The 27,244-nt window shown below is 44.7% G+C and overlaps 1 protein-coding gene across 1 annotated transcript in view; it reads right to left on the bottom strand.

The window, feature by feature from the left end:
* Window positions 1–26,938, bottom strand: part of GNL3L (G protein nucleolar 3 like) — a 33,034-nt gene extending 6,096 nt beyond the window's left edge. Inside the window, exons 1-12 of the mRNA XM_077478900.1 lie at window positions 26,807–26,938; window positions 26,687–26,724; window positions 24,160–24,270; window positions 20,310–20,426; window positions 18,627–18,710; window positions 13,690–13,825; window positions 12,487–12,590; window positions 11,053–11,197; window positions 9,068–9,155; window positions 8,442–8,619; window positions 5,877–6,019; window positions 2,203–2,339 (exon numbers count right to left, since the gene is read on the bottom strand). Of these exons, the coding sequence (XP_077335026.1) occupies window positions 2,203–2,339; window positions 5,877–6,019; window positions 8,442–8,619; window positions 9,068–9,155; window positions 11,053–11,197; window positions 12,487–12,590; window positions 13,690–13,825; window positions 18,627–18,710; window positions 20,310–20,426; window positions 24,160–24,270; window positions 26,687–26,724; window positions 26,807–26,819 (1,294 nt within the window). The 5' untranslated portion in view covers window positions 26,820–26,938. The remainder of the gene's footprint in view (window positions 1–2,202; window positions 2,340–5,876; window positions 6,020–8,441; window positions 8,620–9,067; window positions 9,156–11,052; window positions 11,198–12,486; window positions 12,591–13,689; window positions 13,826–18,626; window positions 18,711–20,309; window positions 20,427–24,159; window positions 24,271–26,686; window positions 26,725–26,806) is intronic.
* Window positions 26,939–27,244: the final 306 nt, after the last annotated feature.

Genomic DNA, 27,244 nt, shown 5'->3' with positions numbered 1-27,244 from the left:
TTAGGATCATAATTTTTTCTTCCTCCAAACACGGAGAGTTGAGTTAATGTCAAAGAGATTCGCTTTGTTCTCATCTGACCACAGCACTTTCCCCCCAATCCTTCTCTGAATCATTTAGATGTTTATTAGCATCACTGTACATGTGCCTTCTTGAGGAGGAGGACTCGCTGCATTTAGAGGAAGAAAAATGCTGACTATGACTCTAAGAACATCACCTAAGAACAGTCAAGCATGGAGGTGGAAACATTATGCTTTGGGGCTGTTTCTCTGCTAAGGGTACAGACCAACTTTGCCACATTGAGGGGCCAATGGACGGGGCCATGTATTGTAAAATCTTAGATGAGAATTGTCTTCCCTCAACCAGAACACTACAAATTGGTCATGGATAGGTCTTCCAGCATGACAACGACCCAAAACATACCGCCAAGGCAACAAAGTAGTGGCTCAAGAAGAAGCACATTAAGGTCATGGAGTGGCCTAGCCAGTCTCCAGACCTTAATCCTATAGAACATTTATGGACGGAGCTGAAACTTCGAGTTGCCAATACACAATCAAGAAACTTTAAGGATTTATAGAATATCTGTAAAGAAGAGTGGATCAAAATCTAGGGCTGCAACTAATGATTATTTTCATAAATTGATTAGTTAGCCGATTATTGTTTTGATTAATCAGTTAATAACCTTAAAAAAAATGTGTGGTGTATAATTTTGTTAATATGTAAAGTTTAAAACGTATTCTTAAATATCTCTATGCAGTGGTAAATATAAACAAACAACTATATGGTTAGGGAGCAAAATATCTAATCCACTCTGAAAATAACAGACAGAAGAGATATACTGTATATAATATTAGAGGAAGTATACTTATTATACTATTAGAAGAGATATATACTATTAGAGGAGAAATATACTGTATATACTATTAGAGGAGATATAATGTATATGCTATTAGAGGATATATACTGTATATACTTTTAAAAGGTTGAATTTGGTAAATATTAGACTCAGATCAAATTTTTTCATTTAAAAAAAAATGTCTTCCTTCAAAAAAAAAAAAAAAAAAAAAATGTAATTAAGAACGTTAGTTTGATTTTCTAATCATTAGTGAGGTCAAACCGATGTTCATTTTCAACCACAGTGACAGGAAAATTTGGAAATGATAGAAAACTTCTTGGTCAAAGGAAGTTTCAGACAGTGTATGCGGTCTTTTGTTCTAAAATGATATTCATTTTAAAAACAGAATGTTAAAAACAAGTGAAAATTTCAAACATTCTTTCATTCAGCGAATGTACAAAAATTTTTTTGTCTGAATACTCTCGTCTGAAAATGTATCTGTGTGGCCAGCATAAGGCTCTTTACACACCTATGCAATTTGCTTTTGATCTGTTTCTGCAGTGATTTTTGCTGTGAGTTTTGCTTTTTACGCACGTGATTTTGGTGCAATTTGCATTTTTTTATTGATTAGTTGTTTCTGCCCTATCAAAATCCCTCCTGAGATGTGTGCAAACCTGGTCACCAATTCCAAGAAATGTCTTACCTCTGTGCTTGCCAGCAAGGGTTTCTCCACCAAGTACTAAGTTATGTTTTCTTGGGGATCAAATACTTATTTTACTCACTGAACTGCAACTTAATTTATAACATTTGTATCATGTGTTTTTTTTCTGGATTTTTAGTTGATATTCTGTCTCTATCATTTAAAATACACCTATGATAAAAATGATTGACCCTTCATTTCTTTGTAAGTGGGAAAACTTACAAAATCTGCAGGGGATCAAATAAATATTTCCCCGACTGTATAGTATGATCCTTTGGGGGAAGAGGCTATCTTTTTACAGAGGTCCGACATGCCCCCTGCTGATTCAGTGCCAGAGCTCACAAGCTCCTCACCATAGGAACCACATGTTACATTATACAATACACAAGCCCTGATGAAGGGGAATGGGCAGGGCCTCTGAAACGTGTTGCATATCTTTTTACCAATCATAGGTAGGCGGAATAGATTTACAAATCCTTTGACAGATAGAACTTGAACAAAAATCCCACCAAAGAATAATAAAATTGTCCAAGACATTGCTTTATCAGAGAAATTTATCAGTTGCTCTGATAAAAATTGTACACTAGAGAATTTACTTGGTGTGATACTTCTAAGCAGGCTGTCCTTGGTTTTGTGTAGCCATCAACACCTATTCTTGCCTTCACTTACTTGACAAAGATTCATGATTATCCATCTCCAGTGCTTCAAAGTCAAAAGCCTTCCCCATTTCCGTTACAATCTCTGCGCTGATGTGTGTGGGAAGCGTGTGCGTTTCTGGTGGATGCGTAAAATAACTGATTTTACCACTACAAGAAGCATAAGAAAGAAGTTTTAAATGGGGCAAGCTGAATATGCTGCAGACTTTATATGTGCAATCTGATGATCAGTTGTTTAACCACTTCCCGACCGCCGCACGACGATGTACGTCGACAGAATGGCACGGGCAGGCATATTGGCGTACATGTACGCCCCTGCCTTCCCGCGGGTCGGGGGCCCGATCGGGCCCCCGCCCGGTGCCCGCGGTGGTCGGTATTCGTTCGGGAGCGATCCCGGACGAGGGGACGGCCATTCATTCATGGCCACCCCCTCGCGATCGCTCCCGACGAATGAAAATGCTCCGTGACATCACTTCCTCTCCTGTAATGTAAACACAGGAGAGGAAGTGATGTAATCTCTCCTCCGTGTCGGTATTTTTCGTTCCGACACCGAGGAGAGAGGATCGGTGAGTTGCACCAACACGACACTACACAGTAGAACATGCCAGGCACACTCACACCCCCCCCAATTACCCCCCGATCACCCCCCCCAATTACCCCTGCCCCCCAGTCACAGTGACACCAATGTCATTTTTTTTTTTTTTTTTTTTTTTTGCATTGGTGTCATTTGTGACTGTAATAACTGTTAGGGTTAGCCCCCTTTAGTTCTAATGTACCCCCTAACCCCCCCAATAAAGGTTTAACCCCGTGATCACCCCCGTCGCCAGTGTCACTAAGGCTGGGTTCACATTGCAGCGGTTTATGAGAACGAATGTGATTCGCACCGCACTGCAGTGCAAATCACATCCGATCTCTGTGCGATTCGAGTTCAGCCATTCGCCGCACCCGCCGCAAATTCGCACGGGACCCTTTTTTTGGTCCGCAGCAGAATCGGATCGCATGGGTGTTCACACCATGCGATCCGAGTTTGCAGATCGCACTGCGATATGCGAACTGATCTGGGGGTGTCATTAACATTTCACTGACACTCCCAGCAGTTCGCATAGGGCAGTGTGAACTGCCGCCGGGAGGCATGCGATGCGGGAACCCGCCGCGGATTCGTGGCGTTCCCGCATCACTCCAGTGTGAACCCAGCCTAATAAGCGATCGTTTTTCTGATCGCTGTATTAGTGTCACAGGTGACGCTAGTTAGGCAAGTAGGTATTTAGGTTCGCCGCAGCTTTTTATAGCGCCAGGGACCCCCATATACTACCGCATAAAGCCCCCTGATTGCCCCCTAGTTAACCCTTTCACCAGTGATCACCATATAACTGTTACAGGTGACGCTGGTTGGTTAGTTATTTTTTTATAGTTTCAGGGCACCCGCCATTTATTACCTAATAAAGGTTTAACCCCCTGATCACCCAGCGGGTGTCATTTGTGACTGTAATAACTGTTAGGGCAGTTAGGGTTAGCCCCCTTTAGTTCTAAGGTACCCCCCTAACCCCCCAATAAAGGTTTAACCCCGTGATCACCCCCCGTCGCCAGTGTCACTAAGGCTGGATTCACATTGCAGCGGTTTATGAGAACGGATGTGATTCGCACCGCACTGCAGTGCAAATCACATCCGATCTCTGTGCGATTCGAGTTCAGCCATACAGATAGTATGGCTGAATTCGTGTCGCACCCGCCGCAAACTCGCACGGGACCCTTTTTTTGGTCCGCAGCAGAATCGGATCGCATGGGTGTTCACACCATGCGATCCGAGTTTGCAGATCGCACTGCGATATGCGAACTGATCTGGGGGTGTCATTAACATTTCACTGACCCTCCCAGCAGTTCGCATAGGGCAGTGTGAACTGCTGCTGGGAGGCATGCGATGCGGGAACCCGCCGCGCATTCGTGGCGTTCCCACATCGCTCCAGTGTGAACCCAGCCTAATAAGCGATCATTTTTCTGATCGCTGTATTAGTGTCACAGGTGACGCTAGTTAGGCAGGTAGGTATTTAGGTTCGCCGCAGCTTTTTATAGCGCCAGGGACCCCCATATACTACCGCATAAAGCCCCCTGATTGCCCCCTAGTTAACCCTTTCACCAGTGATCACCATATAACTGTTACAGGTGACGCTGGTTGGTTAGTTATTTTTTTATAGTTTCAGGGCACCCGCCATTTATTACCTAGTCTCACTAGTGTACCCCTAAATTTAGGGGTGTCTACTTTCCAAAATGGGGTCATTTGGGGGGGGTTTGTGCCATCTTGGCATTTTATGGCCTTCAAAACTGTAACGCCCTTAGAAAGCCTGAAGGCGGTGCTTGGTTTTCGGGGCCCCGTACGCGGCTAGGCTCCCAAAAAGTCCCACATATGTGGTATCCCTGTACTCAGGAGAAGCAGCAGAATTTACTTTGGGGTGTCATTTCACAAATGCCCATGGCATGCGTGAGCAATATATCATTTAGTGACAACTTTGTGAAAAAAAAAATAAAAAAAAAAATTAAAGTTTGTAATTTTTCCGCAACTTATGGCAAAATATAAAATATTCCATGGACTCAACATGCCTCTCAGCAAATAGCTTGGGGTGTCTACTTTCTAAAATGGGGTCATTTGTGGGGGTTTTGTGCCATCTTGGCATTTTATGGCCTTCAAAACTGTAATAGGTAGTGAGAAGTGAAATCAAAAATTTACGCCCTTAGAAAGCCTGAAGGCGGTGCTTGGTTTTCGGGGCCCCGTACGCGGCTAGGCTCCCAAAAAGTCCCACATATGTGGTATCCCCGTACTCAGAAGAAGCAGCAGAATTGATTTTGGGGTGTCATTTCACATATGCCCATAGCATGCGTGAGCAATATATCATTTAGTGACAACTTTGTGTAAAAAAAAAATAAAAAATTTTTTTTTTTGTCATTATTCAATCGCTTTAGGCAAAAAAATAAAATATTCAATGGGCTCAACATGCCACTTATCAATTTCCTTAGGGGGTCTACTTTCCAAAATGGGGTCATTTGGGGGGGTTTTGTACTGCCCTGCCATTTTAGCACCTCAAGAAATGAGATAGGCAGTCGTAAACTAAAAGCTGCGTAAATTCCAGAAAACGTACCTTAGTTTGTAGATGTGACAACTTTTGCGCAAACCAATAAATATACAATTATTGACTTTTTTTTTACCAAAGACATGTGGCTGAATACATTTTGGCCTAAATGTATGACTAAAATTGAGTTTATTGGATTTTTCTAATAACAAAAAGTAGAAAATATCATTTTTTTTCAAAATTTGCGGTCTTTTTACGTTTATATCGCAAAAAAATAAAAATCGCAGAGGCAATCAAATACCATCAAAAGAAAGCTCTATTTGTGGGAAGAAAAGGACGCAAATTTTGTTTGGGTACAACATTGCATGACCGCGCAATTACCAGTTAAAGCAGCGCAGTGCCAAATTGTAAAAAGACCTCTGGTCATTTACCAGCAAAATGGTCCGGTCTGAAAGTGGTTAATTACAATCTATTAGACTGGGGTGGAGGGAGCAAGAAGGGAATATGCATATATTAGACTTTAGCTTTAAAGGCTAAGTCCACGTTTGGATTGTGTTATGTATTATACCCAAATTTAGGGTGTGCCATGGTGAAAAATATGGAACATAAAAAACGACTTAATCACCTAACCCAGTCTGTTAGAACAGATTTAGCCGCTTTTTCATGGTCTGGCATGCCTCCTTTCTTCAATTTCCCCTGTCGCTTAGCAAGCATGGCCAGGAATTCCAACGTGTCCCTGAAGTCAGTCACCTTGTAGTGTTGCAAAATCTGGATGAGAAGGGAACAATTCCAAAGATTACTCATTCCTATGGGGCAAGGGTCTACAAAATTTCTAAATAAAGGGCCAGTTTACTGTCCTCCAGACTTTTGGGGGGCTGGAGTGTAGCCAGTGGGGGTAGAAAATGTCTTTGCATAGTGCTTGTGGTCAGGAGAAAGGAGGATAGTGCCCTTTCCTTGGGTGTCAGTGGGGGGAAGGGTGCCCCATCCTTGGGTGTCAGTGGGGGGGGGGGGGAAGGGTGCCCCATCCTTGGGTGTCAGTGGGGGGGGGGGGGGGGGAAGGGTGCCCCATCCTTGGGTGTCAGTGGGGGGGGGGGGGAAGGGTGCCCCATCCTTGGGTGTCAGTGGGGGGGGGAAGGGTGCCCCATCCTTGGGTGTCAGTGGGGGGGGGGGGGTGGCAAGGGTGCCCCATCCTTGGGTGTCAGTGGGGGGGGGGGGGGGAAGGGTGCCCCATCCTTGGGTGTCAGTGGGGGGGGGGGGAAGGGTGCCCCATCCTTGGGTGTCAGTGGGGGGGGGGGGAAGGGTGCCCCATCCTTGGGTGTCAGTGGGGGGGGGGGGGGGAAGGGTGCCCCATCCTTGGGTGTCAGTGGGGGGGGGGGGGGGGAAGGGTGCCCCATCCTTGGGTGTCAGTGGGGGGGGGGGGGAAGGGTGCCCCATCCTTGGGTGTCAGTGGGGGGGGGGGGGGGGGGGAGGGTGCCCCATCCTTGGGTGTCAGTGGGGGGGGGGGAAGGGTGCCCCATCCTTGGGTGTCAGTGGGGGGGGGGGGGGAGGGTGCCCCATCCTTGGGTGTCAGTGGGGGGGGGGGGAGGGTGCCCCATCCTTGGGTGTCAGTGGGGGGGGGGGGAAGGGTGCCCCATCCTTGGGTGTCAGTGGGGGGGGGGGGGGGAAAGGGTGCCCCATCCTTGGGTGTCAGTGGGGGGGGGGGGGAAGGGTGCTCCATCCTTGGGTGTCAGTGGGGGGGGGGGGGAAGGGTGCTCCATCCTTGGGTGTCAGTGGGGGGGGGGGAAGGGTGCTACATCCTTGGGTGTCAGTGGGGGGGAAGGGTGCCCCATCCTTGGGTGTCAGTGGGGGGGAAGGGTGCCCCATCCTTGGGTGTCAGTGGGGGGGAAGGGTGCCCCATCCTTGGGTGTCAGTGGGGGGGGGGGGGGGAAGGGTGCCCCATCCTTGGGTGTCAGTGGGGAGGGGATGCCCCATCCTTGGGTGTCAGTGGGGAGGGGATGCCCCATCCTTGGGTGTCAGTGGGAGGAATGGTGCACCATCAATGGTGTCAATGCCTCATGGGCCAGATAAAGCTTAGCAAATGCCTCATGGGCCAGATAAAGCTTAGCAAAGGGCCACATCTGGCCCTGGGGCCACAGTTTGGACACCATTGCTACAGGCAACAATCTTGTTTTACATCAACCTCCAATTCTGCACTGAGGAAATGGACTGCTATATGCAAGGAGGCTATATAAATTAGGCCACTGGCATGTCAAGTTCATCTCACATTGGTTACCATACCTCCAGATGAGGGAAAAGGATGGTCATAGTGTTAAAAAAAAAAAATAGTTTAGTGAAGTTGTGCTTAAAGCGGAACGCCACCCAAAAGGGGAAGCTGCCACATTTGGCACCTTTTTGGGGTGGGGGAGCGAATACATGGTTTTGATAGGTACCTGCTCCCACTTCTGGGTGACTTCGTCGCCAAGCCTTTCACAAATGCTCTTAATGCATGCACAATAGGGAACTGCCATTTTCCTTTACCTGAAATGGCAGCGGCAGAACCGGAGATCCAATTGAAAAAAAATCGGCTCAGATGTAGACACCACTGGATCCCTGGACAGGCAAGTGTCCTAATATTAAAGGTCAGCAGCTACATCATTTGTATCTGCTGATTTTAAATTTTTTCTGACGGAGCCTGGAGCTCCTCTTTAGGTTTCCCGCTGGGAGGGGCAGAGTGGTAAGGATGAGGTGCTCCACAATGCCTTCAGCTAGAAAAGTCAGTGATGTTTTAAAGCTTATTTACTGCTTGTGAAGACTATAATTACTTGGAATATCAATAGCTTGGATTGTAGGAGATTGGTCATGCCAGGGGATATTGTGTTAGCGTTGGTAAGAGACTGCCAAACCAAAGTTAAAGGTCTGGTCATGTAACAATGCCATCTGATTGGCCTTTTTTTTAAAAAAAATACTTTTATTTAGCTTTTAAACATTTTAGCACCCCATGGACAGTTATATGTACGTGGGTTTGCTTATGAACAGAGGTCCACTTTAAAAATGGAGGGGGGGGGGGGGGGAGCAGAAGTGTTTAAGAAAAAAAAACAAATGTCTGCAGACTAAGCCTCTTGCATACCCTTACTAGCTACTTTTCAGATTTCTCTGCACTTTGGGTAAACTTATACATATCTGTAAACTGGCCTCTCCTCATGTCTATTACCTGTTCTTTATTGCAACGTCTCAAAATGGCTTCCACTGGTCCTACCGGGTCCACAAGCTGCTCAATTTTTACACAGTTCCGCAGGATCATAGCGGCATCAGATGTGGAGGTTGCCATGACAATACCTGGACAGTCGAGAAGTTTGATATGTTTGTCCAGATGGACTTCTTGCAGGCATCTGAGTGAAAAGCACAGTCATAGTATCACAGGCATGACAGCTGATCTGCTTAGGCCATTCATATGTTTGTAAGGGATGGCACAGCAGATTCCTGGAACAGGTGTATGCGAACAGCTGCAGCTGCTCAGCATTTATAAAGCAATGGCTGACTGACAGGAGCCATGGCTAGTCATGGTTCATTGCATCCCACCTTTCAGCAGTTACTTCTGGCTAGGGACAGATGGCCAATCCTAGACACAGAAAGTTGGATGTGGGGATACATGCAAATAGCAGTGGACAGCCACGGTTCCAGTCAGCCTGTCATTGCTTTGTCCAGGCTGAGCAGCTCCAGCTGTTTCCAGACACCTGAAATTCTAACTGCACAAATCCATGGATTCTTGCCAAAGTATTTGGAAATGTGACTCGGGCCTTAGTATTAGAGGCAATGTATTGATGATGCTCCACTTACTTAGTCACCCCAGGTGTAGCTCCTACATTACAAGCACGGGCCCTCTTCAAACTGTTGATTAAACTGCTCTTTCCCACGTTTGGAAAACCTGGAAAGTGAAACAGAAATAGAGGTATGTCCACGTATGTACTAAATTAAAGGTCTGTAATTCGCATCATTTTGCAATGGATTACTGTTTAGACTTGAAGCATCCCAATCACGTCTATATGATGTAAGTGCACAGGCACGGGCAGCCTGGCACTATCATCATAGGCAAGCACCTGTGGAAGTGTGTGTGTGTGTGTGTGTGTGTGTGTGTGTGTGTGTGTGTGTGTGTGTGTGTGTGTGTGTGTGTTCTATCATTTCAGCTTAGGGAAGTTTAGGGGGGCTTGTATAATTCATCAACCTGTTTTTAACAAAATCTCAAAATCACCCCCAGCCTGCTCTAGGCACCCTCTGGGGTCTATATTTACCCTTAGCTCCTGAGTTGGGCTTTCTCTTTCATTGCTATGATGAGCCAGTCCCTAAAGTGGTTCTAAAGTCAAAACATGTTTTACCTTAACCACTTAAAGAGTTCCACCGAAAAAAGAAAAAAAAAAGAAAAGTCAACAGCTACAAAAAGTGTAGCTGCTGACTTTTAATAATCGTACACTCGCCTGTCCCGCGGTCCAGCAATGCGGACGCCTGAAACCCCACTCCTCTCCCCCTCCTTTCCAAGGCTCCAGCATTCTTACTGTGGGCGCCCGGCTGTGGATTCAGAGCCGGGCACGCATTTCACATGCGTAAGCCATGCTACGAATGGCCGGGCAATCTTCTGGGACCTGTGACGTGTCCCAGAAGATTGCAGGGAGGAGGGGGGGGGGGGGGGGAGAGCTGATCTCCCTTCCGGTGCCACGGAGCCCCAGGAGAAAGTGGAAGCTAGATGCCTCTAAAAAGAGGGCATCAGCTCCTCCACCAAAAAAATGACATGCCAAATGTGGCATGTCGGCAGGTGGGCACCTGCACTTAAAGCGGAAGTTCCATTTTTGGGTGGAACTCCACTTTAACCGCTTCCCGACCAGCAGCCACAGTTATACTGTGGCAGGTTTGCTCCCCTGCGTGAGCAGTCTTAGTTATACGTCGGCTAGCAGGGTTGGGATAGTAGGCGTGCATTTGCCGGTCACGATGACCGCCGTCCACAAGTGATCATGAGCACACACACACACTCGTCCCTGTTCTGACAGGAGTGACAGATCGTGTGTTATTAGCTAGGAACCACGATCCGTCACTTCCTCTAGTCAGCCCCCCCCCCCTCTTCAGTTAGAATCACCTCCCAGGGAACACAGTTAAGCCCTAGATCACCCCCTAGTGTTAAGCCCTTCACTGCCCATGACATTTTTACAGTAATCAATGCATTTATTATTAGGACACTTACCTATCCAGAGAGCCCACGATGTGCCACCATTCGTCGTAAGGAAAACCAGCAGTGAAGCCTTTTGGCTTCAAAATCTGTTCCCTATTGCGCATGCGTGACGCACACTGTGCTTTCTAACTTACCCAGCGGCGGAGGAAGGAGGGGCCAAACTTCTGAGGCACAGCGCTGCTGCGCTGTCTCCCAGAACTGGGAATGGTACCTCTCAAAACAGGTGCCTGTTCCTCCCTCCCCTGGAAAGGTGCCAAATGTGGCACTGGAGGGGGGGAGGAAGCAGATCAGCGGATGTTCCACTTTTGGGTGGAACTCCGCTTAAAGTCAGTGCACTCTGGTTTCTTTTTATAAATGATCTGGGTACTAAACTTTTTAGATCAGTACCGAGATCAAGGCCATCAGCAGCAAGCTCTGAGAGCAATCAAAATTAAGTAGAATGAGATAAAAAAAAAAAAAAAAAAAAAAAAAAACACTGGAACATCAACCATGTGACTCAAGTTGCAAACCATAAGCAATAGAAACACCCTGTTTTGATATACCATTATATGGGGCCTTATAGAGGAATGCTTCCTTCAGGATAGTGGCTTATCAGATAATTTACCTACAACTCCTACTGTTATAGCAGTCTTAATGTCCAGGTTTCTGCAGTAATTTCCAAGAAGTTTCATTAGGCAGTCAGCACCAACACAGGCACCGGAGCTCAGAAGATCCTCAGATGCCTGGGTGACCGGCACCCTGCTCTGTTGCTGTAGAGACAAAAGTGTTACACGTTACATTAAATGAAACACACACAAAAAAAAAAAAAAAAAAAAAAAATATTTTTTTATATATATATATATATATATATATATATATATATATATATATATATATATATATATATATCTCAACCGACACACTGTACATCTCTTAAGAAGTTTCCTTAACCACTTGACCTCCGGAAGATTTAACCCCCCCCTTCATGACCAGGCCTTTTTTCCCCCCTAGATATGCCACTCCGTTACTTTAACTGACAATTGCGTGGTTGGCGGCGCTGTATACCAAAATAAAGTGGTGTTCTTTTTTACCCATCCACAAATAGAGCTCTCTTTTGGTGACATTTGATAACCTCTGCGTTTATGTTTTTGCACTATAAATAAATTAAAAAAAAGACTGACAATTAAAAAAAACAAAAAAAAAAAAAAAAAAAAAAAAAAAAACACACACACACACACACACACACACACACACACACACACACACACACACTTACTTTTTCTACTATAAAACATATCAAATATTTTTTTAATCAAAATTTCTTCATCAATTTAGGCCAATATGTATTCTGCTACATGTTTTTGGTAAAATAAAAAATCCTAAATTTATATGTGTGTGTGTGTGTGTGTGTGTGTGTGTGTGTGTGTGTGTGTGTGTGTGTGTGTGTGTGTGTATTGTAGGGGATCAGAGGGATGAAGAGCTGGCTCAGAAGCAGTCCAGTAAAATAAAATGGCTTTTATTCAGCAAAAACAAGACATAAGACCAGACAGACTTGTGTTATCACACTGATGTGCACCCAGGTACAGCCCACAGGCTTAGAGGTAACAGTTCATGGCTCTCTCCCTCTCCCTCTCCCCCTCTCTCCAACTCCACACTGATACTTTCAGCACACCTGATAATAAGCAGGCCTGAAGGGGAAGTACTTGCCTTCAATTAACCCCCAGGCTGACCCTCTACAATAATATATATATTTTTATATTTATATTTATTTATTTATTGTTTTACTGCTCAGAGCGGACCCGACAACTGAGCATTCAGTGGTGGTCACATATGATCACTCAGTTCTTGGGCTCAGAGATGGCGGGGGACAGCGACAGCTTGTGGCATTGGACCAATGCTACAGCAGGTAAGTATGTATATTTCTTTATTTATATTGGTTGCAGGGTCTTTAAAAAAAAAAAAAAAAAAAAAACTCTAGATTTTGTAGCCAATAGCTCCTTTGAGTGCAAGCTTAAAAATTGGGAACAATTTCAAAAACTCAGACACAAAGTATTATTACCAAGTTCTTATTCTGCTGCTGTGTAGAAGCCTTGAAAGCCACAGTAGGAAACTCATTCCGTAAATACTTCAGCCATTTCTCCACTATGGATTTGGACACCAAATCTGTGACCAAGATAAAAGCATTAGTTATATGTAGACATACTCAGGACTTTTTACTTTCTGGACTATATTTGATTTACCAATGGACAAAATAATACTTTTTCTTTATTCATAAACATCACTGCCCAAAACGGCAGTGCTGCAAGTTGTCATTAGTGAGCAGACTAGCTAAAAAAAATAAAAAAAAAAAATTAAAAAAATAAAAAAGAGGCTAAGATGCATCATGTCAAATTGTGGCTATTGGATCTGTGCCAAAAATAAGGGAAAAGTCCACTTTAAAGTGGAACTGAACCCCAAAACTGATATTCTCCATGGTATAGGACACGTCTAAAAATGTAAATTGTGCTTGTAAAGTGAATTAAGGAATTGGACAAAAAATAAACATACGTACTTACCTCCATGGTGCAGCAATGCTCCAGATGTGCCCCGCCAGCTCTAAGCCTAAGAACAGTCACCACCCTCTGCTCTGCCCCTCTAGCACTCACTGGAGCACTGGGCTGGGGAATGGATGGTGCAGCTAGCCATTTCCCAGCTGAGAGTTTGAGTAAGCTGTCAGTCAGGCAATAGGGTCAGGATCCTTCCAGAGCCTGGAATGGCTTTGTGAAATCAGCGGACAGTGTGTAAATAGATGTTTATCTTAATAGGCATGTGTTGGTGGCAGAGTCTCTTTGCAATTGGCTGTAAGGTAAGTAACTTTTAAGGCCTTAAGTGTAACTAATAGTTGGAAAACTGAAGAAGCAGGACAGAAGAATTTTGGCCAAGCCATATTTCTGACTGAATACCTGAACAGCAGCTGCGTCTGATTGGATGCAGCTGCTGTTCAGGTATTCAGTCAGAAATATAATAAATGCAGCGGGAATACAATAGCACTCCATCAGCCCTATATAGCATGTATAGAAGAACCTTTTAGAAAAATCCATGTATGGCCAACTTTACTATCTCTGCTAATATCTCAGGAACGGACTTATTTCAAACTAGTTCTCTCGACACTCTCTCTAGATCTTTCATGCCCGGTTGTCTTCTTTACACTACAATGCCAAAGTTGAACTCTTCTACAGTATTGCAGGCTTTATATAGCTATATAAACAAGTCTGGCAAATACCTATTTTATTAAGAACCAGGACCAGCTTCTTATTTGTTCCACTCTGTACAACAGCCTGTTCTACCTGAGGACATCGGCAGCCCAAAGGATCCCTGGCATCCAGTACTTCCAGGATAACATCAGCAGCCTCAACCACCTACAAGACAAGACAAGAGACCAGAGGGTATGGTTTTAAAAGAGCCCATGGAAACCCGAAAGTATAGAAGACAAAGACAGTTTCATATTTATCCTAATGGCCTTGCAAAAAGAATGTATGCTTAATTTGGTACAGCAATGATCCATCTTATACCCTGACATTTTGTTACAGCTCATCTCTAACTAAGGCTGGATTCACACTGCCGTACAGAGTGGCTCACAGTAGGGGTCTGGTGCGTCAATGTTCAGCGTTTCAGTTCCTATTTCAGTCTGAATTTTTGGCTGAATTTGGACCTAAAATGGACAAGATGTACAGGACCTCTGTGCAGATCACTCAGTAGCTGCTCCGGAGATGTGTGAACCGACTCCATAGAGAGCCAGTCACAGTCTCCTGACATGCGAATTGGATTCGGAAAAACCCGTGTCCAACTCACAACAGTGTGAACCCAGCCTAAAACCTTTTTTTTTTTTTTGGAAGGATAAGAACTTGTTTTAGTAGTGGCAGGGGAGATCTCTCCTCATCTCCTGCCTGCATGTAGTATTACAGCTGGTACAGACCTAAAGTCTGTGAACTGAGCCGTCCTCGGATGGCTCAGCTCAATGACACGGTGTACAGAGCTGATCTGTGTGCCTCTGCACCTTGAGATTTCTGCAACTGATCACAGAGATCAATCACAGCAATTGCAGATGTAAACTGTGTATTGTGGACGGTGGAAAGGCAGGACAGAGGAACTAATGAAAGAACAAGTCGTTCATTAGATCATGATCATAGTTCAATCACAGCAGCAGCAGATGCAAGTAGTTTGTTTTTTTCTACCCTTTTAGCACCCCCCACAACACAACTGATCTCCAGCATGTCTCATCAGTGACCCTTATATCAACCACTCAACTCCCTTATTCTGCACATCTACTCCTGTATCTTCATCCTCCCACTCTATGGGGAAGATTTACTAAAACTTGCACACCCAGAATCTGGAGCAACTGTGCATAGTAATGTAACTGTGCAGTCAACTGCTAGGTTTTACTGTCAAAGCTTAAAGCGGTAGTAAACTGCAGATTTAAAGAAAACAAAAATCCCCTAAAAGCCAATGGCATAATGTGCTAGTATGCACCGCATACGAACATATTATGAAATACTTTCCTTAGAATGAGACCCTCCAGCGGTGCGCTGTCACCGCTGACAGGGCTTCCATCTTCCCCCCCGGTCTTCCTTCCGGGTTCGTGGAGTCCAGCTGTATGAGCAGAGCTCATGGTATGCCGGACCTTCAGAGCATGCTTTGGTGATGTCACCGGCTGCATCCAGTGTTAATATATCCTAAACACTGCAAGTTTAGGAGATATTCACTGTACCTATAGGTAAGCCTTAGTCAAAGTCCACAACACAAAGCATACACCGCTCAGGCCAATGAGGTGCAATGTCTCTCCAGGTGCTGGACCCGGCTCACCACCATTGCTGAAGTGTGTAGAAGAAAGAAAGTGACACTGGAACGAGAAGTTTGCTTGACAGAAATCTGTTGCATGCCAGACAGATGATACAGGACCAAGGTTAGCGTTTCACGCGGATATACTGTGCTTGTTCACAACCAAGTTAAAGCGGGAGTCCACCGGGACTCCGCGTTTTTTTTTTTTTTAAAAGCCAGCAGCTACAAATACTGCAGCTGCTGACTTTTAAATAGTGACACTTACCTGTCCAGCGCGCCCGCGATGTCGGCACCCGAAGCCGATCGCTCGCTCGGCTGCCGGGTCCCGCCGCCATCTTGGGTATGGGAATCAGGAAATGGAGCCTTTTGGCTTCATTTCCCGGTTCCCTACTGCGCATGCGCGAGCCGCGCGGCGCAATCCGGACGGTCCCCGCTGCCTCTGGGAGCTGTGTGTTTCCCAGCAGGCAGCGGGGCACTTGCTGAAGGGGGCGGGCGCTTGCGGAACGGGGCGTAACGTAAGCCCCGTTCCGCAGAGAGCTAGCCCGGAAGTGGGTGCAGTTACCTGGATTATCCAGGTAACTGCACCCCCCTCCCCCCTGAAAGGTGCCGATTGTGGCGCCGGAGGGGGGGGGATTCCGATGAGCGGAGGTCCATTTTAGGGTGGACCTCCGCTTTAAAAAAAAATAGTTTACTACCATTTTAATTGAGCAAGCTGAAGTTAAATGTGACTAGTACATTAATCTTTTCACCAACTCCTCACTCCGTGTATGGTATGACCTGTATGCACTGTATCTAGAGCACCATTACCAAGGTTGATGTTTTATTTACCTCAATACCAGCATGTTTTTCATTTCAAAAAAAAAATGTGGAGAAAAATTTGATCACCTCTGGGTGCCTAATTTCCAAATAAAAGTTAATTTTGGGGGATTTTGCACTGTGCCATCTGTGTGTCCATAGGCATCTCCTATATGTGATAGATTGTTCAGCCAGCGAGAGCTCCATTATTGTGAGGAGGGGAAAGTGTGCCTACTCCCCTCTATGAGTAGGGGCTCCAAGCAGTACTGTAAAGACAGATTAGATATGACTGCTGTCCACTACAGTTACTTGTTTACTTTACTACTTTTGCCCACAGGTTTTCCTTTAAACAAATTTTTTTAACTCATATCAGGCTTAGAAAATTGTGCCCAGGCTAGGATCATGGGATATCCTGGGCTGGAGAGTTATGAATATTATTAACCTTAATGCGATCCCTATTATCCCCCCTGAAAATCTTTTTTCCCACCTCCATTTGTGTATTATTGAATATATCTGGGTATCTCGTCAACTCTGTCTTAAAATTTAAGTCTTTACAAAACCGAAGACCACTGGAGGCCTGGGTTTGCCAGATTTCACCCTCTACCATTGAGCAGCCATTCTGACTAGGCTATCAGAGTGGTTCTATCGTGGGGCAGATAAGAGTGTAGTACAGGGAGAACGCCGCCTCTCTCCCCTCGATCTGAGAGCTTTGCCCTGCATAGCCCCGTCCACATGTGACCTCCCTTCCCTTTCTTAGTCCAGTAGCTTCTGTCCCTTTGGGACAGATTTATAATTCCTCGTGAACGGTTCATGTGACCGGGCCCACTGACACCAATTTTCAATAACCTATCATTTGGACCTCTGGCTTCATTCATCTACTGTAGCATTTCTCTCTAAGTCAGAATGGCCCCAATTATATCACTTTTCACCCGATTACCCAATATTGCCCTATTTCACATTCCTTCTTCCACACCTTGTAGCCAACACTGGTTTTCACTTGCCCAACTCACAGGGTTCCTTGATAGGGTTAAGGCTGAGGTTCCCCAGGCCCCAGACATCACTCCCTTGGAAAGTTTTCCCAAGACTCAGCACCATATCATTCTGTTTCTTGATTTTATGGAATTTTGAGGGAGGGGAATTGCCAGGTGAAACTCCCATTTATATCAAGGTGGGAATCCAACCTTCAGACCTGCTTTTCCCCAGAGGACTGAAATAAGAGTTTTTTCTTACTCATTAGCTATGTCCTCCTATTTCCAAGAGAAAATCTAAATTATATTGTCCCCATGGTACCGGACCCAGGTGGATCTCCATTGGGTGTATCCTTCCTGTCCCAATGAGTGTTGGTGGTGTGGGAAGAAGGCTGGTTCCCCATTACTTATCTGGTTGGGTTGCCACTTAATCGCTCCCAAAAAAACTCTTACAATTTGATGTGTATTTCTAATATACAGGCATCCCCAGCAGTGGCTCTGCTATCGATGATCCCTGGTTACATCTCAAAGGTCAAAGAGGGCATTCTGCTGCACTGCCTGCTGGCAGCTTACACTGCTTTCAAAGACAAAACCAGAGAAAATTCCCAGCTCAACTCAACAACCACTCTGCTTACCAATTGAATTAACCTGTCCAACAGTATGCGTTACAAACAGGGGTTTAGATAGCACACATTCGCAAATGAATGTGCAAGCTGCAAGGCCCCTTCATGGCACCCTGTATTACTTGCAGTCCTAACCCTTATTCATTTATGAGAGTCTCCACAGTGGAAGCATGCATTCTAATGGATAGATAAAGGGCAGATGGGCCTGGAGTTAGCCCAATCCTCCTTAAAAGGCACAGGGGCACATTGGACACCCTGCACATAACACAATGGCGGCAAAGGTGCCCAGTGTGTCCCCACACCAAATTTACACCAGTAACAAACAGATGGCCCCTCCCCCCCCCCCTATAACTGGCCTTCACAGCAAGGAGCACATGGAAGGGCAATGCATGAAAAAGACAAAACCAGAGAAAATTCCCAGCTTAACTCACCAACCAATCTTCCTAGAAATTAACCTGTCCAACTGCATTAAAAACAGAGGTTTCGTTAACTCACATTTGCAAACGCATGCATAAGCTCCAATGCTTCTTCACAGCACCCTGTATTACTTGCAGACCTAACCCTTTTTAACACATACTGTTTGACAGGTTCAGTGTCATACCACTACCTGAAGTGCTCATTCCAAGAAAGTGTGCAATGGGAATATGGACTGTGCACTGTGATTGGCAGTCGCAGTGGTGACATTATGAGGAGTTGGTCCCGCCAGCTCCTGATTATTAGTACAGACAAAGATATCTTTGATCAGGGAGTAAGCTATCAGCACAGAAAGATATGCGGCTCATGCATGCATACATGCAGTGTGTGGGCATTAAAAGCCACTGTCTTTTGCATTGCACATGTGTTACATGTCCAGCAAGAGGTAAATTGGGCTTTAAAATGTCAACATGTGTTGCTCTCCTAGAAAATGTAGATTGTTCAAAAGAGAACCATCAATACATTAACATGCACTGTTGAGTTGCAGGATCCAACACACATTAGAGGGTGTCAATGCTGACCTTTTTAAATTCACGATAATATGCTTTCCTGGAACTCTCATTCTCCAGCTGTTCATGTTTCTCCAAGCTCCTCAGATCGGCTTCCTGCACATACAGAAATATTACATTATCACTCTGTAACTGAACATTGAACAAACACAGCTCACCCAACTCAGGATGACCACTATATTCCATATAAATTGAATGGAAAAACATTACTAATGCAAAGAGTTACCTAGTATTATGCACCAGATTTCCTTGTTTGCTATGTTCATATATTGTAGGTGTCCTCACCTTTGGAAGGGCTCTATGCCTAGCCAGTATGGATGTGCTACGGTATCACTCTTTGAGCCCACTGCTGCCTCATCAATTCTATACCTTACAACAGGGGTAAGCAAACTTCTGCTACATAATTCCCATCATGGCTTTGGGAGTCGTGCTTGTGGCTGTCAAAGTTTTGTGATGCCTCATGGGACTTGTAGTTCAACACCAGCTTTAGGGCCAACATCTGCCTAAACCTGCTCTATAAAATGCTCTGTACAATCAGGAAGCCCACCCTGGTTGTATAAAAAAAAAAAAAAAAAAAAATCATAGATATACATTTCAAAAAGAATTACCAATAAAATCCCACCACTAAGTCAAGGATAGATCCTTAAAGAATCAGGAAAGTCTCACATGGGGTAGACCCAGGTCTATGCTATAATCTGAATTCAAGTGTATGCCAGGGCAGAAAAAAAAAAAAAATGCAGTACCTCCATGCTGTCTACCACTACTGCCCTTGGTGGTGGAACCACTGGTGGTTCACAGGCTCTCCTGTGCCTCCAGGGAGCCCAGCACCTTGGTAAATGCCCCAAGATAGCAAAGCTACTGAAAAGACTGAGGCACATGCTTTCCATGATCTCCTATGTAACTAAGGAACCCCAAAGCAATGATAATGGTTTCTTCAGGTTAAAGAGCTGTCATTCCCTGGGTGGTACAGCTCAACTCAAGGACAATCTGTGCTTGATTAGCTGCATTGGAGGACAGACCCCTGATGTCTCCATAAAAAGGACCTGTCACCTGCTCATGCCATCACACACAGCTTTTGTTAGCCCCATTGTGATAGCAATTAAAGTGGTTGTGAAATCAGAAGTTTTTTTTATTTATTTTTTTATCTTAAAGCGGAGGTTCTCACAATAATTGAACCTCCACTTTTCGGAACCCTCCCCCCCTCCGGTGTCACATTTGGCACTCTTCAGGATGCAGATATTTGCACCCACTTCCATGCATAGACTCCAACGGGACGCCTCTTCCCATCCCACCACGCTGTCTGCTGGGACACACATGCAGGTCCCAGAGACAGCAGGGAGCATTTGGACTGCTCAGCGCAATTCGTGCATGCACAGTAGGGAACCCGGAAGTGAAGCCGCAAGGCTTCATTTCCTGATTCCCTTACCGAAGATGTCGGCGGCAGCATCCGAGGACCGAGGGACGGTTCAGCCTCGGGTGCCGACATCACTGGACCCTGGGAGAGGCGAGTGTCCTTATTTAAAAGTCAGCAGCTGCAGTATTTGTAGCTGCTGACTTTAAAAAAAATAAAAAAAATTTGCGGGACTCCCGCTTTAATGCATTCTATGCCGTATTGATCACACTTTTAAAATCATGTGGTCACCAATGACCAAAAACTGCATAATAGATCTAGCATTCCGGTTTCCAAAGAACCACCTTCTGTTCGAACTCCCGCTGCCGCCTCAGCACATCTTTCTGGAAAGTGTCCAAGTTTCTCCTCTTCGCCATCTCTTTCTGCCTGGAAGCCTTTTGCTTGGCCCTCATCTCTTCCACCTGCGAAGAAAGGAAAGTCATTAGTCACCAAATATATTTCTTCATTAGGTACAGACATCTTGCGTCCAACTCTAATGGAGTCCCAAAGCACCCTGCAAATCAAAGCCTTTTGTCAAGAGTTGCAAAATTGTATCCTTAAAAATATCCACAGACCTAAAGCTGAGCTCCAAGGAGATATAAATACATAATTTTGTCAATTTAAAGAATTATTAGAATTATTTTTTTCCTTACAGCGAGATAAAGTACCTGAGATTCCCTCTGTAGAAGCCCCCGGGAAACCAATGCACAATAGTCCTCAGATTATGAGAGGCCGGCGCAATGTAAGCCAATTCAGTTGCACAATTTAATCCATCTAACATTGCAAGTTACCCGGGAGCAGAGCAGAGTGTTGATTTTACCTGTGTGCTACTACTTCATAAAAGTGGAAGTAAAGGCAAAACCCAATTAATGCTAAACCTACTCCCACTCCTTTTTCAAAGCTATTCTATCGAACACTGTAAAGAAAAGATCACTGTACTTACCTATTCTGAAGCTGCTCCAGTCCGGTCCCAGCATCAGCTGTTAGCGAATGCTTCTGTGTGCAGGAGAGGCAGCCGGCAACAGAAGTCCCACAGAAAGTCTATGGGCGACGTCACTTCCCAGGCATTTCCAGCCGTTGTCTGCATTCTTTTGCACACAGAAGCCACCACTGGAGACTGGACTGGACGCCTTTAGACCAGGTAAATTTTCTTTACATGGCTAGATGGGATAGCTTTAGAATGGGGATGGGAGTAGGTTTACGTTTTGACTTCCAATTTAAGGACAGATTGAATGATTTCACCAGTGTGCTACAAATACTGCAGCTGCTGACTTTTATGTTCTAAAAGGCAGAAGAGCTTTTATCTTAAAGTGATTGTAAAGTGTTGTTTATTTTTTTACATTTTTTTTTAAACAAAATATTTTTTCAGAGAAGCCTAGCTGGCCCCCACCTAACAACTGTTCATTTATTTTCTCAGCACAACCCCCACAGTTAGTGCCTCTTGTATCTCTTGACCCTTCCTCTTAGATTGTAAGCTCTAAAGAGCAGGGCCCTCTGATTCCTACTGTATTAAAGTGTATTGTATTTGTACTGTCTACCCTCAAGTTGTAAAGCACTGCGTAAGCTGTTGACGCTATATAAATCCTGTATAATAATAAACATGTTATAATTACCACCTCTGTGTAGTGATTTTGCACAGAGCAGCCTGGATGCTCCTCTTCTCGGGTCCCTCATCACTGCTCCTAGCCCCTCCCTCCTGTCGAGTGCCCCCACAGCAAGCAGCTTGCTATGGAGGCACCCAAGCTTAGCTGCAGCTCCGTGCGTCCATTCTGAAACAGAGCTAACGTTTAGCCCTGCCCCTCTCTCTCCTGATTGGCCAACTGACCTTGATTGACAGCAGCAGGGGCCAATGGCGTTGTTACTGTGTCTCAGCCAATCAGGAGGGAGAATCCCGGACGGCCGAGGGACTTGTGGACATCGCTGGATAGAGATGGGGCTCAGGTAGGTAAGAGGGGGCTGAGGGGGGCTGCTTCACATAGAATGCATTAAGATTAAAAAAAACTTCGACCTTTACAATCCCTTTAATGCAGAGGTTCTCAACTCCTGTCCTCGGGAACCACTAACAGGCCAGGTTTGCAAGATAACTGAAATACATCACAGGTGATATCATTTGCTGCTCAGCGATTGCAGTATTCTAGTCTGCATCTCCCCAAGGTAATACTTAAAATCTGGCCTGTTAGTGGGTCCTGAGGAAAGAAGTTGAGAACCACTGCTTTAATACAGTCTATGCATTAAAATAAAACTTCTGAGGGCAGCAGCCGCCCTCAGCCCCTTCTACTACTTACCTGAGCCCTTCTCGATCCAGCAATGTTGCATGAGAATTTCGGCTGGTCAGGACTCTCCTTCCTGACTGGCTGAGACAGCAGCGGAGAGCCATTGGCTCCCACTGCTGTCAAAGTCAGTGAGGATGGAGAGAGTGGACAGGGCCGGGGCGGGGCGCCGTGTCTGAATGGCCACACAGAGCAGTGGCTTGGCTCGGGTGCCCAGAAAAGAGGAGGATCTGGGATGCTCTGTGCAAAACCTCTGCACAGAACAGGCAAGTATGACTTATTTTTAAATAAAAAATAAAAAAAACACAAACAAGAGACTTTAGTATCACTTTAAGGACGGAGCAGAGTGATGATTTCACCAGTGTGCTACTGCACCCTAAAGATGAAATTCAAGCATGGTATATATTTTTACAGTTATCTTGGTCCAGCTTGGACCAATGTTACCACGTACTGTATAACTATATACCATGGCCAATGCCCTTGGAAAGCAGACACTGCTACTCAAGTAATCTCCACTTGCTTATCCTGCGCTGAGTGGCTGGTCTGATGCATTGGGAATACTGGATGTCAGCTGCTTGGCACAGACGCCATTCAGGGAATGCATTCATTCACAAAATGCAAAACAAAGCGTTCTCTTATTGGACATATCAAAGAATCATATCATACAATTATCGTACATTCAGAAAATGTTTTGCATTCTCTGCATGGCCTGAGCAGCCCGACCTCCTGTGTTCACAATGCACCAGGCCGGCCTCTCAGCACGTGACTTGGAATCTAGTGGATTCTTGCCACAGCTGGAATTTTTTTTGTCGTGCCATTGAAGCCTTATGCATCGTACACACAATCAGACTTTCCACCAACAAAAGGGTGTTGGCTCAAACATGTCTTGCATACACACGGTCACACAAATGTTGGGCAACAATTACGTGTTTGTTCAGCTCTTTAGCACCACCCTTTGGGCTCCTTCTGCTAATTTTGTGTTAGAAGTTTTGCGAGTGTTGATTCATGCTTTTCTTTTCCCATTTTTCATTCCGCACTTTTCAGTTTGTTTCTGAACAGTCACTCGTCAGCCAGACATCGGAGGAGATAACATGTTATTTATTATTATCCGCGGAGTTATTGCTTTGACATTATTATTGACATTATTATTTTTTTTGGTTGAATAGTAATGATTTGATTTACTTTCTATATTTTTGAATGCATAGAATGCACTTTTAATGCATATTAAAAAAAATTGTGTAGAATAATACTCGGCTATGTGTCTTCAAATGACAGTTTGGGAGTAGGCAGTTACATTTTAAAAAATATAATGTACAATTAACAAGGGGCACCAACATAGTTGTATCTTTGATCTTAAAAACTATGGGAAAATAGTGTTATGGTAACTTGCCCAAAGAAAAAAAAAAAAAGGAGGCATAATAATATTATTCTTGATATCACTAGAAAAAAAAAAAAAAAAGCCTTTGAAAATGTGTTTGCAACTCCATCCGTATCACCAGAAAAGCAGCTTCATTATTATCCCATTAAAGCAGAAAATGCAGGCTGCATTCGGAGATTTCATAATTTGTCACGTCACAAAATGTTCATTCTCCATTACAAACGCTAGTTTACACAACCGATCACTTCTACTTCCGAGCATGCATGTTTGCATTTTGAATTTTGTCCAAAGGACTTGTGTACACACGATCGGAAAGTCCGACAACAGACATTTGTTGGCAGAAAATTTGAGAACATGCTAGCCAACATTTGTTGGCGGAAAGTCTGACAACAATTGTCCGACTTACCGCCAACAACCTCACATCTAACATTTCCCGTCACAAAGTCAAATCGTGTGTAGGGGGCATTAGACTCTTGGTATAGCAGGAATAGCAGTGTTCACCCTCACCCTTTTCTTCTTCTGCTCGGCCTCTCTTTTAGCCTGTTCCTTGAAGTGAGTTAGGTTGGGTATTCCAGGATCTTTCTTGACATTTTTCCCGGGATTCTGTGGATGGTTCCCCTGATGAACAAAACAAGACAGTGAACCTCTCATATCTTAGGATGTTTTTAAAGATAATTTGCTGAATAGTTAGTGGGAATAATAGTGTATGATGCACTGATTTGTTAGAGTTGTAAACAGTCACAGCTTATATCCAGCCATTTTTTGTTTATAGTTTTGGATAAAAAAAAAAAAAAAAAAAATATTAAAAAGGAACCTAAACCCTGATTTAACCACTTAAGCCCCGGAAGGTTTTACTCCCCTTTATGACTAGGCCATTTGCGATACAGCACTGCATTATTTTAACTGACAATTGCGCGGTCGTCCGATGCTGTACCCAAATAAGATTGATGTCCTTTTATTTCCCCAAAAATAGAGCTTTCTTTTGGTGGTATTTGATCACCTCTTAACTTTGTGGATTATAACAGACTGTATACTGATAGCAGTTCTCTGTTATATATAGAAGACCCTTAGTGTCATTCATTGACAGGAAGATGTTGTGGGTACAGGTCTTCTTCTGGTGTCGCTCCAGAGGGGCAGCGTATGCAACAGAATTTTAATTTTAGGTTTTTCACACTGATAAGACAGAACAAATAGAGAGGGTGAATCTTCCCTACGGGGGGGGGGGGGGGGGGGGGGCACGGACAGCAATAAAAACCTCACAGGGGTTCCAATCCCTCTCCACTATATCCAAACTAAAAAAAAAAATTAGCTTTAGTTACACCTTGAGTAACTTTCTGGGTGCTCATTTAGATGATGATCTCCATCTACATCTTTCCATCTATTAAATCTTCTGCCCTTGTTGTTTTAACCTTGGATAGTAAAACTTTTTTTTTTCTGCCAGTAAATCCCTTATACAGTCCACTTCCTGTTTCTTGTCTGGTCATTAGCCTAGGCTTATGACATCATGCACAGCGCTCTCTCTCACTCTCCTGAGAGTTTACTAGGGAGGGGAGATGAGAGCTGCAGAGCTGGAGGTGTGCCTCTGTCATGCCACATTCGGCTACCCATCACATTTTGCTACCCACTGAAGTGCACATGCGCGATGCCCCCATATGCGTTCCAACATTGCTGTAAGCCCACTTTGCCACGCTTCGGGTACGGCCTCGCTTCGTTCGGCATAAATTATAATCTAACTCAGAAATCTTCAAACTACGGCTTTCCAGCTTTTGTGGAACTACACATCCCATGAGGCATTGTAAAACTCTGACATTCACAGACATGACTAAGCATGATGGGAATTGTAGTTCCTGAACAACTGGAGGGCCATAGTTTGAAGACCCCTGTAACTCTATATCCACTTGGAGGGTGGGACTTGAACCTGGACTCAGGGGTGTGGCCACAAAATTCTGCACAAGCGCAGATCGCCACAGTGTAGGTACGCATACGATGGTGTCGTGCATGCGCAGTCCAGCGGGTAGCCAAAATGTGACGAAATACCTCTGTGTGTCTGTGTATTTCCAGGAAGTGAACAGGCAGCGGTTTCAGCTGCCCACAGTTAAAATGGCTGCAGCCAGACTCAATGGAGGGAGATTTCTCCAACATATCTGTCAAGTACAGAATCACAGTATATATAAAATAATATGCAAAGTGGTTGGAGGGAAGCTTCAGAATGGCAAAGATGTTTTTATTACAAATTATGTGAGCAGACTGCAGTTGTTGCTTACAAATTAAAATCTTTTTTTTTCCTAGAAAATGACTTGGAACTAGGGATGAGCTCAGGCGTGTTCGCATGGAACACGTGCAGAGCCCGCCAGGAAGTCTGCGCAGTGCTGCGCTAATCACAGGCAGTAAGACATTGCCTGATCTCTGCAGCCGCACATCAGGGCAATGTCTCACTGCCTGTGATTAGCGCAACGCTGCGCCGACTTCCTGGCGAGCTCTGCACGTGTTCCATGCGAACACGCCTGAGCTCATCCTTACTTGGAACCCCCAAACATTATATATATATATATATATATATATATATTCTCAGAGACCCTAGAGAATAAAATAACAATCGTTTTTTTTTTTTTTATATAGTATAACGTGAAAGATGATGTTATGCCGAGAATTGTGATATTCTAAGCAAAAAATAAATAAATTGTGATTCCTATTCAGAAACGTGCAGCTCTACTAACTAGTAATGATTGTTCCTGTATAAATAAAGATGAAGGCCTCTTGAATGCATTCTTTAGGATAACTACGGTAGCAATACATTATAACTACTGACAATACCAGACATGGTATTGTGTAGTTCCTGCTCTACAAACACAGCACACACATTCCCACGACTTCAGCTCTCCATGGAGCCACATGGGCCCGCACAGCATGCTGGGATTGTAGTCCCCTCTGAGCTCCCGCCCATTCACTTCAACAGGGCCACGGACTCCATTTCCCAGCATGCCCCACTCTGCCCACACATGCCCCAAGTCCATGCTCTCCGCTCTGCCAGTACCTGAGGCTTCGCGGCTCCCTTCCCGGGTCTTCGGTTTTCTGCGGGAGTAAAAACACACACTATGGTGAACAGCAGTCCGCAGCGGAAGTATAACAAATCGAGAGTAGGAAGGAGACTTACTGCGCCGCGACATGATGTCCGGAGGTTCAAGAGCAGTTAAGGGAAGAGTCGTGAACTAAGCGGAGAAACATTGGCTGCTCTATCAGGGCGGGGTCTCCGCGAGGGAAGAACGACAGCCGTTAAGGAAGTCATGGTTCTCTTGTCAGCCAGACCAGTTTATCAGGTTTATTTAAAGACAAACATTTTATTTTTAATTATTGTTTTCAATTTATTTTCCAGTCACAGGTACAGAATAAGTATAAAACTCCTGCTGTTTTTTTAATTTAAGCATCCTGTTGGGGGAAATTTCCCTTCACTTCCTTTTGTGGAGTCACAAAAGTGTGAGGAAATTTTTTGACAAAACTAAGGGTAGACTTAGAAAATTGAAACTTACAAAGTTTCCACTCCCCCATGAGAAGATTTCTGCACACTTAAACCTCCCTCCCGTGACAACGGTTG

The sequence above is a fragment of the Lithobates pipiens genome, unplaced genomic scaffold (genome assembly GCF_037356315.1).
Source record: "Lithobates pipiens isolate NorthernLeopardFrog02 unplaced genomic scaffold, aLitPip1_a1.2 Scaffold_1, whole genome shotgun sequence".
In the NCBI taxonomy this organism is placed as follows: Eukaryota; Metazoa; Chordata; class Amphibia; order Anura; family Ranidae; genus Lithobates; species Lithobates pipiens.
Note: the sequence above shows the minus strand (reverse complement) of the source record. Positions and strands in the feature narration are given on the sequence as shown.